We start from the raw sequence: 17,675 nt of genomic DNA on the forward strand, positions 1-17,675 counted from the left end.
AATCTTTAATAAAAATACACAGTGAAAAATATTTGTACAGATTACGTGCAATCAACGACCTTGCCGCTGGGAATCTAGAGTGTTTGCTAATGTATGAATACTAGCAGAGTCCGAATATAATGGGAGTTTCGACAACAGTCAGAATGGCCTTGAATCTATAACGCATTGGCCTATGTGCTGGCATTATAATACATACATACATACATATCAAATGTATTGGTGGATAACGCAGTTAATTTTTTTTCAATTTGTAAACAGCGCTATAGCGAAACCCACACTGTTCGAAACCACGCTATGCGAGGTATTCCTGTATTTAGAAAATAAGAAAAATCTTACCAAAAATTGGAAGTGGACACAGGGGAAAACTTAAGAAGACACCCAGTTATTGGAAAATTTTCAACTAAATCGAAGAGTTGGCAGATATTTAGCAAGGCTAATAAAATAATACATATTTTGATTCTGATTTATTATTTCGTGACTGAATCAAACAGAAGCTAATGATCATGAGAAATTTCTTCTACTCACTTGCACTTGGAAGGATATACAGGATAGGAAGGGATTAGTTAAGAAACACATAAAATCCAAGGAGGTACAGCCAGTCGACATGGCTGAACAGTGCAGTGCTGAGTCAGTTTGGTGTGACATAAGCACTGGGAAAGCAAAATTGAGAGTAGGAGTGTGTTATAGGCCTAATGACTCTGATGAGTATAATAAACAGCCGTATAGAGAAGCAGAGTGGGCCAGTAAATCAGAGTGTCTTATAATGGGGGATTTTAATTTCCCAGATATTGACTGCAAGGCTTTTGTGGATTTACTGGATGATTGTTTTCTACATCAGCATGTTGGGGAATCAACTAGAGGGAGTAATACTCTTGATCTGATTATCGGTAGTGATTCTTCATGTGTTAAGAATCAGCAGATAAAGGAACCACTAAGTGGCAGTGATCACAGTGTGCTGAAGTGGGATTTACTCAAAGAGGTAACTACCATCAAGGGTAAAGGGAAGGGTTTTTTCTTTTGCAAAGGTGACTACAGTGGTCTACTATGGTGAAAATAAAAACATCACCGAGAAACCTAGTAATTATCCAGGTGTACTTCCAGACATCTAACAGTGAGGACCAGGAAACAGAAGAGATGTATGAGAAAATCGAGACTATCTTTTGAAATTGACAAAGGATGGTGACAATGTTGTAATCATGGGCAACTTCAATGCTGTAGTTGGATTGCAATATGATAGAGTTGGAGTTGGGAGTTGGGACTAGGAAATAGGAATAGCAGAGGTGACAGGCTGCTCGACTTCTGTGAACAGTACGATATGGTGACGACTAATACCTTATTTGAAGTACCATAGAGAAAACAGTACACCTGAAGAGCTCCAGGTGATGTACAACACTATCAAATTGATTACATACCAGTCAAGACAAGATACTGCAACCAAATTTAAGTCGAGCCACAGTTATCCTGGAGCACAAGTTGACAGTGACCACTGTCTAGTGATGGCAAAGTGCAATCTTAGATTTAAGAAATTCAATCGAATTGGAAGGACTAGCTGGGATTTGGATAAATTACAATATGAACATGATAAGAGGAATTACGAAGAGAAAACAAATGAAATCATAGCTAACATAACAGGAGAGATCAACTGGGATTTGATAAAGCAAGATATATTAACAGTAATGCAGGAGACATTAGGAAGGAGGAGCTTTGGTCCAAGGAAACCATGGATCACGAAAGAAATACTAGAACTCATACAAAGATGTAACAAATATAGGAAAATATCTACAGAGGAAGGTCAGGAGAACTATAGATGCACAAAGAACCTAATTACAACCAAATGTCAGGAAGCAAAGCAAGACTGGATGAATAAAATGGCAGAAGACATTGACGAGGACTTGACAAAGGGAAGAACAGACAAAGCGTATAGGAAGATTAAGTCATTACAATACAATCCCAAAACGAAGAGCACGATGATTAAAGACAAAGAAGGGAACCTACTGATGGATCCAGAGGAAACTGGCGAGCATTAGAAGGAATATCTAGAAGAACTCTACTGTGGAGAAGAAACAATTGATGAGAATGACTATATTGAAACAGAAGACAAGGTGGAAGAGGACACCAAAGGCCCAACAATTACAAGGAGTGATGAGTTAGCATTAAGTCAATTAAGAAACAAGAAAGCAGCAGGACCAGACAATGTCCAAGTGGAACAACTCAAGAATATGGGAGGAGACATGAAAGATAGGCTTTATCAAGTGATACAAAAATTTATGAAAATGGCAAAATCCCAGATGACTTTAATAAAAGCAGAACAATCACTCTTCCAAAGAAAGGAAATGCTAATGACTGTGCCAATTACGGGACTATAACCCTACTGTCCCATGCATCCAAAATCATCTTGAATGTAGTAAAGAACAGGATCAAGAAAAGGATTGAAAAGGTCATCGATCAAGATCAGTTTGGCTTCAGAACTGTATGTGGGCCAAGGGAGGCGCTTCTAGCAATGAGAACAATCCTTGAAAGAAGAATGGAAATGAATAGGAGAACAAAGGTTGCTTTTTTTGATATACAAAAAGCCTTTGATACCGTAAATTGGAAGAAGTTGTTCAGAGTCATGAAAAACTTTGGCCTGGACTTGAGAGACAGAAGGCTTATCCTGCATCTGTACAAGACACAATATACTGAAATAGACATTAATGGTATCATAAAGGATGCAAGGATCAGGAGAGGTGTGAGACAGGGTTGCTCTTTATCCATGTACCTTTTAAACATGTTCATCAAGGAATCCATAACAAAAATTAAGCAGGAAGCAAAGGGTATCAAGATTAATGGACAACAGATTCACTGCATCAGATTTGCAGACGACATAGCATTATTAGCTGACTCAGAGCAGGAGCTGTGTAAGATGCTGGAAAGGCTATCATTAAGGCTACAAGATTCACATCTAAAGATAAATGCACAAAAGACTAAAATACTTGTTGTCACCAAGAATGATGAACAACCTCAAACAAATATCAAAATGGGGAACAACAAAGTGGAACAAGTAAAACAGTTTTGTTATTTGGGGAATTTCATTACCCAGCACAACCGGTGCACCAAAGAGATCAGAAGAAGAATCATCCTTGCCAAGCAAGCTTTCAGTAATGAGCAAAATATTCTAACCAGCACACACACATTGACAGGGAGACCAGGAAAAAGTTTGCTAAGTCATTCGTTTGGAGTGTGCTGCTGTATGGAAGTGAAACCTGGACATTATGCAAGCAAGATATCAAGAAAATGGAGGCTTTGGAGATGTGGGTCTGGAGGAGGATCTTGAGGATTAGCTGGACCGAGCGACGATCCAACTAATCTGTCTTGAACGAGATGCAAGAAAAATGACAGCTACTCACGACTGTGGCAAAAAGACGATCTAAATTTTTAGGACACACCCTAAGATATAACAAATTTTTAGTGAATATCTCAGAAGAAAAAATATTGAGAAAGAAAGGAAGGGGATGACCAAGGAAGAAAATTCTGGAAAACCTGCTGAGGAAAATGAACTTTAGGGGATATGAGGAAATGAAACATTCAGCAGAAGACAGAGATGTATGGTTGCAGCAACAAGGCAAAGCCTTTATTGATGATGAGGCGATTATTCTGAGCAAGAGGAAGAATCCCATCAGCATTGAGCATGCTCAAACCATTCAAGGCTTTATACACCTCAATCAGATCACCTCACAGGTGCCTAGTCTCCAGACAGTGTAATTTGCAAAACTTAAGCCTTTCTTCATAAGAACAACCCTTTGTTCCATTCACTAATCTTGTTGCCCTTCTCTGTACTCACTCCAGCAGCTCTACATCCTTCTTAAAATGAGGCCTCCAGACCTGTATACAGTATTCAAGGTGTGGCCTGACCATTGCCTTATACAAGGGGATAATCACCTCCTTATCCCAGCTATAGAAAATTTCATGTATATCATTGACCAGACATCATGAGCTACTCTTGCAGACTGTCTGCACTGCTAGAAAACTTCATATCTGCCTTCACAATTACCCCCAGGTATTTTTCATACTCTATCACTGTCAGTGTAGTAACACAGAGTTGATACATTACTCCGGGATTCCTGCTTCCAATATGCAGTACTTTACATTTGTCAATGTTAAACTTCAGATGCCACCTCTCAGCCCAACTGCTCAACTTTTCTAGATCCTGTTGCAGCAGCGCACTGTCATTGGTGTCATTAACAACCCTGCCAACCTTTGTATCACCTGCAAACTTGGACATTAAGCCTGATATACCAACATCAAGATCATTAATAAATAGTTTATTGCTCAGAATAATCGCCTGAGAGGGCATAAATTAAAATTGAGGAAAGACAGTTGTAGAATAGATGTGTGGATGTTTACCTTTAGCCAGAGGGTGGTTGATTGCTGGAACAAACTTACATCTGTTGTTGTAGAAATTGATAGCTTAAATAGATTCAAGACAGAACTAGACAAAAATTTGGAGTGAGTGGATAGGTGAAATGAGAAGGGTTAGTTTTTTTTTTGTTTTTTTCAGCTGATGCTATATAAGCTTGCTTTCTTTCATCATATGCCTTTATTAATGCTAATGCAATGGACTGAAGTTTTGTATAATAATGAAAAAAAAGGGGGGGGGGGATACAGTCAAAGGCATGACATAAAATAAAATCCCAGAAGGCTAATACTAATTAATCTTGTGCTAGAAATTTTAACCAGAAATAATAATTGCCCTTTCAACAGAACATTAATAATGCACTGCTGAACAAAGCATTAGTAACATTATTAGCTGTATATATATGAGCAAGTGTATTGTAAAGATCATGATTTGTGCTATCATAGAAAAAATTCATTATAGAATTCATTCATTCATTCTAAGAAGACTTTTAAGATTTTTTAAAAGGCAAAGTCTTTTAAAGAATGGATAATGGAAAGATTAAATGAGACACTTTTCATGTCATAACTGTAGTTTTTGAGGAATAACTTAGACTCACAGTTTCAGTGATGGGAGAAAACGTTTAGTAGTAACCTATAATATATATTTTATAATTAGTCATACATAGTCCTAATACGTTAGGCGCCTCAGTAGCCAAGTGGGCAGGAGCAGCAGTGCGTAGCACACGCTTTTTGATTAGACTGGGGTTCGAGCCCATGAGCCACCAAATATGGAGGATGCGGAAAGATCAGGGAATGACCACCGCATATCCCCGGAGCAATATGGCCTTAGTTGCTGATGCTCCTAAAAACCAAATAACAACAACAATCTTAATATGTTCGAAGCACCTATTTTACTTGAATTAACTGTTTAGTTATTAAAAGTAGATTTATTTTTGTAATCTCTTCTAATATAATTTTTAAAAAACAAGGGGGGGGGAACCCTCAGATTTGATTATTAATAGTAAGTTTGTAAGTGACTTCAATTTAAGGTTGAAATTCCAATATGTGTATGGATTATATTGAAACAATCATGTTTCAATATGATTCATATATTGGTTTACAAATGTGCAACCTAAACAACTAACATCACACTTTATTACTTAAAATGGAATCATTAACATTATATAAAACTGAAACATTTTAAACTGATTTAAAGAAACTATGCTTACCTTAAAGTTAAACAAAACAGAACATTCAGATATGTGTGGATTATCAGCTTTTAATAAGCAAGTTACATCTTGTTTCAATTCCTATAAAAAGTAAAATTTATAAATTACTGTCAAATAAATCAAATTTCTCCAAAGAAATTCTATATAAAATATTACAAAATTATGAAAAATCTGCATATTATTATGTATATGAATAAGCTGCATATTATTATTATTAGGAACCATGTGTTGCAAGGAAGCCTGCTGTATCAGGCAAAAAAAAATTTCTGAGTCACTCAGAGAGAGAGAGAGAGAGAGAGAGAGAGAGAGAGAGAGAGAGAGAGAGAGAGAGAGAGAGAGAGAGAGTGTAGAAGGGAATCACCAAGAAAGAGAAGAATGATGATATTCAGCCAGCTCAGGACCCTGGGTGTGCCAAGCCCATACTCACCAGATGTGAGACCCTGGAGTCAATATATATTTGGGACAATAAAAATCACTGTAACATAGAATTAGAGCCACCACGTTGCAGTGATCAGAATGTACTGATTGTGGAATTTACTTAAGGATGTAACTACTATTAAAGGTAAAGAGAGGGGTTTTTGCTTTCATAAAGGAAACTATAGCGGTCTCAGACAGTTTTTAAATTCTATAACAGTGGGACCAACTAATGATGTTACCAACAACAAATTCTAAATGGGAAGCATTCAGGGAAATAATCATAGAAGCTACTAAGTTTTAATACCAACTAAGAAATACTCTTCAATGCTTACACCTAAATAGACTTCAAATGAATTACTATGACACATGGTAGAGAATAAAAATGCATGGGATGCATATAAATTATCCATTGATAAAGACGTTTATGGTAGATATAAACTAGTTTAAAATCAAGTCACAAATGAGGTTAGGGAAGCCAAGGCAGATTATGCAAAGTCTCTGACAAAGGACGAGAAACGCAGCAAAGACTTCTTTACATATACTAACAGTGAAAGGAAGGGATTGAATCACATTGATGCTGTTATTTGGTTTTTAGGAGCATTAGCAACTAAGGCCATATTGCTCCGGGATATGCGGTGGTCATTCCCTGACCTTCCCGCATCCTCTGTATTTGGTGGTGACAGGCTCGAACCCCGGTCTAATCAAGAAGCGTGTGCTACGCACTGCTGCTCCTTCCCACCTGGCTACGGAGGCGCCTACATTGATGCATTCAATGTCAATGGTTAAACTGTGAATGATCCTGCTCAGGATGCTGAAAGGCTGAATAGGTATTTTCCATCTACATTCACATAAGAAGAATTCTTTAAGGAAGGAGATGTCAGAAGTTTATCAAACTCTAATAGGGACCTGAATGGTTTTGTGATAACTGGGAGGAAAGTGGAAGAGAAATTGTTGAAGTTAAACATAAAAAAGGCACGTGGGATGGATGAGATCTATCCAGTTATATTAAGGGAGTCAGCAAAGGAGGTAAGCAAACCCTTAGCCATAATTATGAGGGCATCTTTGGCTTCAGGGGAAATCCCTATGGACTGGAGATATGCAAGCGTATTCCCAATTCACAAAGCGAGATCAAAGGGTAACATGAGTTATTTCAGACCTGTTGGCTTAACTTCTGTTCTAAGAAAAATAATGGAGTCATTGGTTAAAGAAGTAATGCAGGACCATCTACACAGGAGTGCAGTTATACTTCAATGACAGCATGGGTTGGTTTAGGGAAGAGCTTGTCTACCCAATTTCACTGGATACGATGATGTGTGAAATTGAAGCAGTGTGGCATTTAAGGGCAAGTTACTGATATGGGTAAAAGGATGGTCAAGTGGTAGAAGAACACATGGGTTGTGTTAGGGTAGCTAAGAATAGAAACAGGTGCATGTATACTTGCGTGTACACCAATGCTAGGAGTTTAGTAAATAAATTTGACGAATTTAAGGTATTGCTCAAAACATCAAAGGCAGATATTGCTGGGATATCAGAGACGTGGTATCACACAGATATTAGCATTAGCATTAGTAGAGGCATTTGATGCAAGAAAGCAAGCTTATGCAGCATCAGCCAAAAAAAAAAAAACCCACTTCCACTTCACCCCTCTGTTCGTTCAAAATACCTGTCCAGCTGAGCCTTAAACTTATTTAGGCTATCAACCTCCACCACAAGGGATGGAAGTCTGTTCCACCAACCAACTACCTGCTGGCTAAAGGCAAATTTCCGCACGTCTATCCTACATCAGTCTTTCCTCAATTTGAATTTATGCCCTCTCAGGTGATTATTCTGAGCTAGAGGAAGAATCCCATCAGCATTGAGCATGCTCAAACCATTCAAGGCTTTATACACCTCTATCAGATCACCTTGCTGGTGCCTAGTCTCTAGACACTGTAATTTGCAAAACTTAAGCCTTTCTTCGTAAGAGCACCCCTTTGTTCCATTCACTAATCTTGTTGCCCTTCTCTGTACTCGTTCCAGCAGCTCTACATCCTTCTTGAAATGAGGCCTCGAGACCTGTATACAGTACTCTAGGTGTGGCCTGACCATTTCCTTATACAAGGGAATAATCACCTCCTTATCCCTACTGGAAAAATTCCTGTATATCATTGACAATACTCCATGAGCTACTCTTGCAGCCCGTCTGCACTGCTCAGAGAACTTCATATCTGCCTGCACAACCACCCCCAAGTCCCTTTCATTCTCTACCACTGTCAGTGTAGTACCACAGAGTTGATACGTTGCTCTGGGGTTGCTGTTTCCCATGTGTAGTACTTTACATTTGTCAATGTTAAACTTCATTTGACACCTCTCAGCCCATCTGCTCAACCTTTCCAGATTCTGTTGCAGCAGCATAGTGTCAGTAGTGTCCTTGACAACCCTGCCAACCTTTGTATCGTCTGCAAACTTGGCCATTAAGCTTGATATACCATCATCAATATCATTTATAAATACAGAAAATAATAATGGACCCAACACTGAGCCCTGAGGGACTCCACTAATAACATTAGTCCACGATGAGCAGTGTCCATTGATTACCACTCTCTGTCTTCTCCCCCTCAACCACCCCTTTATCCATAGCAGCAATTTGCCTCCAATGTCATACTGATCCAATTTGTGTAGCAGTCTTCCATGTGCAACAGTATCAAAAGCCTTTCTAAGATCCAAGTATATAATATCAATGCTATTCCCTGCATCCAGTTCTTTTGTGAAAGCATCATAATATCCAATCAAATTGGTCAGGCAAGACTTCCCCTTAACAAAACCATGCTGTGTCCGAGCTATAACTGAAGTCTTGTCTAAATGATCCTGCAGTGCTTCTTTAACCAGTGCCTCCATTAATTTACTGCTAGAGTTGAATACACCTCTGGCATTCCCCTCGCTGAATAACTCCTCATGTGTGAATGTCGATGCAAAATATTCATTTAGTTTGTTAGCTACCTGAGCAGGGTCATCAACAGTTGACCCATCAATATCAAGTGGACCAATCTGATTCATCCCCTTCCTTCTAGAGTTTACATAAGTAAAGAACTCTTTGCTGTTTTTCTTTGCATCCCTTGCCAAGGATTTCTCGTAATCTGCCTTCGCCTGCCTAACCTCCTTTGTAACTTGGTTGCATATCAACTTGTATCTATCATAGGCTTCTGTGTCATGTGTTAATTTGTAAGTATCCCATGCATTTTTCTTCTTTGCCATATGCCTCATTAGTTCATCTGACATCCATTTTGGCCTAAACCTTGAACAATATTTCTTAGTTGGTATGTAAAGCCTAGTAGCTTCCAAGATTAATTCTTTGAATGCTTCCCATTTTGAATTTGCTGTTGGTAACATCATCAGTTGGTCCCACTGTATAGAATTTAAATACTGTCTCAGTCCATCGTAGTTGCCTTTACGGAAGCAATAACCCTTCCCTTTACCCCTAATGGTAGTTACCTCTTTGAGTAAATCCCACTTCAGCACACTGTGATCACTGCCACCCAGTGGTTCATTTATCTGCAGATTCTTAATGCATGAAGAATCACTGCTGATAATCAAATCAAGAGTATTACTCCCTCTAGTTGCCTCCCGAACATGCTGATGTAGAAAACAATCATCCAATAAATCCACAAAAGCCGTGCTAGTGTGTGAGTGACCAGCCCCCAAATTCCAGTCAATATCTGGGAAATTAAAATCTCCCATTATAAGACTCTCTGATTTACTGGCCCACTCTATTTCCCTGTACAGTTTCTTATTATACTCATCAGAGTCATTAGGCCTATAGCACACTCCTACTCTCAATTTTGATCTCCCAATGCTTATGTCACACCAAACTGACTCAACACTGCACTGTCCAGCGATGTCGACTGGCTTCACTTCCTTGGTTTTTATGTGTTTCTTAACTAATAGCATAACCCCTCCCCCCTTCCTATCCTGTCTATCCTTTCTGTAGACGTTGTACTCCCCAAATTCCAGTTCTACATCCCTTATATCTGTGTGACACCACGTCTCTGATATCCAACAATATCTGCCTTTGATTTTTTGAGCAATATCTCAAATTCATCAAATTTATTTACTAAACTCCTAGCATTGGTGTACACGCAAGTATACCTGCACCTGTTTCTATTCTTAGCTACCGCAACACAACCCATGTGTTTACTTGTACCGCAATGGCTCCCAGCAATCTCTGAAATATCATGCATCTTGTTTTTCAGGCTTCTGCTCATTCTAATAGAAGCAGTGCAAGAATCTCTTTCACCTCTGCCAGTGGCTACTGTCAATCTATTGGTCTTTGTCTCCCCCCAAGCTACCAGTTTTCCGACCCACCTAACACTGCCTCGATAGCATCAGCAAATATTCTTGCACCCTTTCTATTTAAGTGTATCCCATATCCCTGTAGAAGCAATCTCTCCTGTTAACAAGTACAGTCCAGTCTGAAAAAAATTCCACCCCTTGAGCCTGCACAATCTTTCCAGGGCCAAATTGATCGACAAGGCTCTCATCATATACTCCCTCCTATCGTGTCTGGGCAGAATTGCAGACACTTTCAAATTCAACCCTAATTCTCGGCTTTTGTTCAACAGTGACCTGTACTTGTTAAGTAATTCTGCCGGTTTCCTACTCATTCCTACATATAAGGAATGCAGAACTGGAATTTGGGGAGTACAACGTCTACAGAAAGGATAGACAGGATAGGAAGGGAGGAAGGGTTATGCTATTAGTTAAAAAACACATAAAATTCAAGGAAGTGAAGCCAGTTGACATCGATGGACAGGGCAGTGTCGAGTCAGTTTGGTGTGACATAAGCATAGGTAAATCAAAATTGAGAGTAGGAGTGTGCTATAGGCCTAATGACTCTGATGAGTATAATAAGATACTGTACAGGGAAATAGAATGGGCCAGTAAATCAGAGAGTCTTATAATGGGAGATTTTAATTTCCCAGATATTGACTGGAATTTGTGGGTTGGTCACTCACACACTAGCAAGGCTTTTGTGGATTTATTGGATGATTGTTTTCTACACCAGCATGTTCGGGAGGCAACTAGAGGGAGTAATACTCTTGATCTGATTATCAGTAGTGATTCTTCATGCATTAAGAATCTGCAGATAAAGGAACCACTAGGTGGCAGTGATCACAGTGTGCTCAAGTGGGATTTACTCAAGGAGGTAACTACCATCAGAGGTAAAGGGAAGGGTTTTTGCTTTCGTAAAGGCGACTATGATGGTCTGAGACAGTATTTAAATTCTATACAGTGGGACCAACTGATGATGTTACCAACAGCAAATTCAAAATGGGAAGCATTCAAGGAACTAATCTTGGAAGCTACCAGGCTTTACATACCAACCAAGAAATATTGTTCAAGGCTCAGGCCTAAATGGTTGTCAGATGAACTAATGAGACATATGGCAGAGAAGAAAAATGCTTGGGATACATACAAATTAATGGGTGACATGGAAGCCTATAATAGATATGAGTTGGTCTGTTTCCAAGTCACAAAGGAGATTAGGCAGGCAAAGGCAGATTATGAGAAATCCTTGGCAAAGGATGCAAAGAAAAACAGAAAAGAGTTCTTTACCTATTTAAACTCAAGAAGGAAAGGGATGAATCAGATTGGTCCACTGGATGTTGATGGTTCAACAGTTGAGGATCCTGCTCAGGTGGCTAACAATCTAAACGAGTATTTTGCATCTACATTCACACATGAGGAGTTATTCAGGAAGGGGAATGTCGTAGGTGAAGTAAACATTGGCAGTGAGCTAGATAATTTTCTAATAAATGAGAGGAAAGTGGAGGAGAAATTGTTGAGGATAAACATAAAAAAGGCACCCGGGGTGGATGGGATCTATCCAGTTATATTAAAGGAGGCAGCAAAGGAAGTAAGCAAACCCCTAGCCATAATTATGAGAGCTTCTTTGGACTCAGGGGAGGTACCCATAGACTGGAGATGTGCAAATGTAACCCCAATTCACAAGGAGGATCAAAGGCTGACACAAGTAATTATAGACCTGTTAGTTTAACTTCAGTTCCAGGAAAATTAATGGAGGCACTGGTTAAAGAAGCACTGCAGGATCATCTGGACAAGAATTCAGTTATAGCTCAGACACAGAATGGTTTTGTTAAGGGCAGGTCTTGTCTGACCAATTTGATTGGATACTATGATGTAGTCACAAAAGAACTGGATGCAGGGAATAACTTTGATATTATATATTTGGATCTTAGAAAGGCTTTTGATACTGTTGCGCATGGAAGACTGCTGCACAAATTGGAGCAGTGTGGCATTGGAGGCAAATTGCTGCTATGGATAAAGGGAGGTTGAGTGGCAGAAGACAGAGTGGTAATCAATGGACACTGCTCAACGTGGACTAATGTTATTAGTGGAGTTTCTCAGGGTTCAGTGTTGGGTCCATTATTGTTTTCTGTATTTATAAATGATATTGATGATGGTATATCAAGCTTAATGTCCAAGTTTGCAGACGATACAAAGGTTGGCAGGGTTGTTAAGGACACTACTGACACTATGCTGCTGCAACAGGATCTGAAAAGGTTGAGCAGATGGGCTGAGAGGTGGCAAATGAAGTTTAACATTGACAAATGTTAAGTACTACATATGGGAAACAGTAACCCCTGATCAATGTATCAACTCTGTGGTACTACGCTGACAGTGGTAGAGAATGAAAAGGACCTGGGGGTAATTGTGCAGGCAGATATGAAGTTCTCTGAGCAGTGCAGACGAGCTGCAAGAGTAGCTCATGGTGTCTTGTAAATGATATACAGGAATTTTTCTAGCAGGGATAGGGATGTGATTCTGGAGGCCTCATTTCAAGAAGGATGTAGAGCTGCTGGAACGAGTACAGAGAAAGGCAACAAGATTAGTGAACAGAACAAAGGGTTGCTCTTACAAAGAAAGGCTTAAGTTTTGCAAATTGCAGAGTCTGGAGACTAGGCATCGGCGACGTGATCTGATAGAGGTGTATAAGGCTTTGAATGGCTTGAGCATGCTCAATGCTGATGGGATTCTTCCTCTTGCTCAGAATAATCACCTGAGAGGGCATAAATTCAAATTGAGGAAGTATTAGTATTAGTATTAGTATTAGGCTTATGCAGCATCAGCCAAAAAAAAAAAAAAAAAATCCGAACAAAACAATGATAAAAACAAAAATTAAGTAAATAATAATAATTAATAAATAAATAAAAATAATAAAATGAAATTAAAAATTAAATAAAAAGGAAATTAATCCTATCATCCTATGCGCTTCCCTTACCCGAAAGTACTATCCAGATGACCTTTGAATTTCCCCAAACTGTCGGCCTCTACCACCCATGAAGGCAACTTATTCCAGTAATTTATAACTCGCTGGCTAAAATAAAACTTCCTGCAGTCCAATCTAAACATTTCCCCGCGTAACTTGAATTTATGTCCCCTAGTTCTAGCATCATTTATAATCTTGAAAATTTTGTCCTCATTCATTTTACTGATGCCTCTCAGAGCCTTAAACACCTCAATCAAATCTCCTCTAAGGTGTCTAGTTTCCAAACTCTGCAACCCACATATTCGAAGTCTTTCTTCATACGGACGCACTTTTGCCGATCTCACCAGGCGAGTTACCCTTCTTTGCACCCTTTCAAGAAGCTCGATGTCTTTCTTTAGGTGCGGTCTCCATACTTGAACACAGTATTCCAAGTGTGGTCTAACATAGGCCTTATATAATGGGATTATCACGTCCCTATCTCTACTTGCAAAAGTTCGATAGATCATCGATAGGACACCATGGGCCTTCCTTGCAACCTGTTTACAATGCTCAGAGAATTTCATGTCTGACCGTATCGTAACACCCAAGTCCCTTTCCTCCAGTACTGGGTTTAGTTGAACTCCACCAAGTGAATAAGTTATTTTGGGATTACTGTTTCCCAGGTGTAATACCTTACACTTTGTTGGATTAAAGCACAGCTGCCATTTTTCTGACCATTCTTGAAGTCTATCTAGGTCTCGCTGAAGAAGCTCAGCTTGACAGTGATCATTAACTACTCTACCAATTTTAACATCATCTGCAAATTTAGACATCACGCCCTCTATCCCTTCATCAATGTCGTTTATGAAAATTAAAAACAACAGTGGTCCTAATACTGATCCTTGGGGAACCCCACTTCTTAAATCAACCCAATCTGAGGAATAGCCATTTATCACAACCCTCTGCCTCCTGCCCTGAAGCCATCCTTCTATCCATCTAAGGATTTTTCCAGTGATTCCAACCTGTTCCAGCTTATAAAGCAACCGCTCATGTGGGACTGAGTCAAAAGCTTTGCTGAAATCTAAATAAACAATGTCGAAATTATTCCCTAAATCCAGCTCGTGAGTGACCCTTTCGAAATAGCGAACCAGATTTGTTAAACATGATTTTCCCTTTACAAAACCATGCTGAGTATCCTTGAGAATTTCAATTTGATCCAAATGATCCTGAATTCCACCCTTGATCAATGCCTCCATGATTTTCCCTACTACTGAAGTCAGACTGACAGGTCGATAATTTCCCACTTCACTTTTAGAGCCACCCTTATGTATGGGAGATACATTTGCACTTTTCCAATCCAAGGGAATCTCCCCAGAGTCTAGTGATGCTCGCATAACCAGCCTCAGTGGTTCAATGCACTCGCTTGCTGCCTCTCTCAAGATTATAGGGTATATTCCATCAACTCCAGGAGCCTTACTAGTCTGTAGGCTTGAAAGTTTTTTCATTAAATAATCTTGCGAAATTTCAATATCATTAATTACATATTTTTTAACTTCGCTCCCACAATTTCCCATTGCCACAAAAGGCTTTTCATTTGTAAATATCGATGCAAAATAACTGTTGAGTTCATCTGCAACGGCAGCTGGACGGATGTCGGATCGGTGTGCGGAAATTTGCCTTTAGCTAGCGGGCAGAGTTGGTTTGTGGAATAGACTTCCATCACTTGTTGTTGAAGTTGATAGCCTAAACAAATTTAAGGCTCAGCTGGACAGGTATTTCGAACGAACGGAGGGGTGAAATGGGAGTAGTGGTTTTGGTTTTTTTTTTTTTTTTGGCTGATGCTGAATAAGCTTGCTTTCTTGCATCATATGCCTCTACTAATGTTAATGCTAAGAAAGAGGGTGGTTATCAATGAACACTTCTCTTCGTGGAATAATGTTATTAGTGGAGTTCCACACAGGATTCGCTGCTGAGCTCGTTGTTTTCTATATATATCGAGTATATTCATGATAGTATTTTAGGCTTAATGTTGATGAGAGTATTTTAGGCTTAATGTTGATGAGAGTACATTATGGGTTGCAATAACCTAAGAGAAACGTACCAGCTGTGTAGTACTACACTCAGGGAAGTGGAAAGTGAAAAAGATCTGGGGGTAATTGTGTAGTCAAATATGAAGTTCGCTGAGCAGTGCAGATGGGCTGCTAGGACAGGTCATGGAGTCTTGTCGATGATAAATAGGAATTTTGCTAGAAGGGACAAGGAGGTGATTATCTCATTGTACAAGGTAATGGTCAGGCACACCAAACCTAGAGGTCTGGAGGCCTCATTTTAGGAAGGATGTAGAGTTGCTAAAATAAGTACAAAGAAGGGCAAGAAGACTGAAGAGGGAATAAAGGGGTGCTCTTACCAAGAAAGGCTTAAGTTCTGCAAATTGCAGCACCTGGAGAGTAGGCACCTGTGAGGTGATCTGATTGAGGTGTATAAGGCCTTGAATGGGTTGATAAAGCTAAATGCTGAGGGGATTCTTCCTCTTGCTCAGATTAAGAACCTGAAGGGGCATAGATTCAAATTGAGGAAAGACAGTTGTAGAACAGATGTGTGGAAATTTGCTTTTAGCCTGTGGGTGGTTGATTGGTGGAACAGACTTCCATCTTTTGTTGTGGAAGTTGATAGCCTAAATAAATTTAAGGCTGAACTAGACAAAATTTGGAATGAATGGAGGGGTGAAATGGGAGGGGGTTTTTTTTGGCTGATGCAGCAAAAGCTTCAGGCTTCCTTGTACCATATAGCTAATAATAATAATAAATAATCCATTCAACACCATTCAAAACTGTCTAATAAAATTGAGTAGGCAGTTCAATACCACACCACTCACACCATTGTATTTCATAGCTGTGATAATACAGCCTGTATGGACACGTTCCTCAAGCTGTTGCCACAGATCCTGATTCTTTCATCAGATTTAAAAAGCATATCATTACTCATATAGTGATTCATCACTCCAGAGAATACCTTTCCATTCCTTCCATGTCCAGTTTCCTGAAAGTATAAGAGCATTATAACTGCTGACGTCTGTTAGTGTTCCTTATTTCGTAGATGTAAGTCATTCTGATCCCCAGGGACTCATATCTGGTGAGTATGGGCTTGGCAAACCCAAGGTCCTGAGCTGGATATCATCATTCTTCTCTTTCTTGCTTTCTTGGCGATTCCCTTCTACTTCTGACTCTCTCTCTCTCTCTCTCTCTCTCTCTCTCTCTCTCTCTCTCTCTCTCTCTCTCTCTCTCTCTCTCTCTCTCTCTGTGCATGGTAATCATATCAACAATCCGTCCTGCAACTTCTAGACCTTCAACATAATTTTATTGCATCTATGGTGGTGATTCTGTTTGGAAAAATTTGACCATTCTGAAGTATCCCATCAGCATTGAGCCTGCTCAAACCATTCAAGGCCTTATACACCTCAATCAGATCGCCTCGCAGGTGCCTAGTCTCCAGAAGCTGCAATTTGCAGAACTTAAGCCTTTCTTCATAAGAGCACACCTTTGTTCCCTTCACCAGTCTTGTTGCTCTTCTCTGTACTTGTTCTAGCAACTCAACATCCTTCCTAAAATTAGGCTTCCAGACCTGTATGCAGTACTCAAGGCGTTGCCTGGCCATTGCCTTGCCTTATACAAAGGGATAATCACCTCCTTTTCCCTGCTAGCAAAATTCTTGTATATCATTGACAATACCCCATGCCAAATGGTGCAATGAAGCCTGAGGCTTATGCTGCTCCAGCCAAAAAAAAAAAATTTCTGAATTATCCTGAGAGAGAGAGAGAGAGAGAGAGAGAGAGAGAGAGAGAGAGAGGGAGAGGGAGAGAGAGAGAGAGAGAGAGAAGTAGAAGAAAATCACCAAGAAAGAGAAGAATGATGATATCCAGCTCAGGACCCTGGGTGTACCAAGCCCATACTCACCAGATGTGATTATATCTGCAATAGGCTTCGGTGTCGCCTGATAATTTATTATTATTTTTATTATTATTATCAATCATATAGTGCAAGGAAGACTGAGGCTTATGCTGCACCAGTCAAAAAAAATTTCAGAGTAATCCTGAGAGAGAGAGTCAGAAATTGAAGGGAATCATCAAGAAAGATGATATTCAGCTCAGGACCCTGGGTGTGCCAAGCACCCCCCCCCCTGGGGTTGCATGCATCCCATGCATTTTTCTTCTCTGCCACGAGTCTCATTAGTTCATGATTTAGGCCTAAACGGTGAACAATATTTCTTAATCAGTAAGAAAAGCCTACTAGCTTCCACAATTAAGTCTTTGAACGCTTCTCACTTAGAATTTGATGTTGGTGAAATCATCAGTTGGTCCCACTGTACAGAATTTAAAAACTAATCTGAGCATGAGTAAGAATCCCATTAGC

The 17,675-nt window shown here is 39.6% G+C and overlaps 1 protein-coding gene across 3 annotated transcripts in view; it reads right to left on the reverse strand.

The window, feature by feature from the left end:
- Positions 1–17,675, reverse strand: part of LOC150089255 (dynein intermediate chain 2, ciliary) — a 317,847-nt gene that overhangs the window by 233,138 nt on the left and 67,034 nt on the right. For all 3 annotated transcript variants that reach the window (XM_090388583.1, XM_090388589.1, XM_090388593.1), the window contains one exon: positions 5,604–5,684. In XM_090388583.1, the coding sequence (XP_090244709.1) occupies positions 5,604–5,684 (81 nt within the window). The remainder of the gene's footprint in view (positions 1–5,603; positions 5,685–17,675) is intronic.

Source organism: Mastigoproctus giganteus, chromosome 2, assembly GCF_048544385.1.
Source record: "Mastigoproctus giganteus isolate SK-2022 chromosome 2, ASM4854438v1, whole genome shotgun sequence".
In the NCBI taxonomy this organism is placed as follows: domain Eukaryota; kingdom Metazoa; phylum Arthropoda; class Arachnida; order Uropygi; family Thelyphonidae; genus Mastigoproctus; species Mastigoproctus giganteus.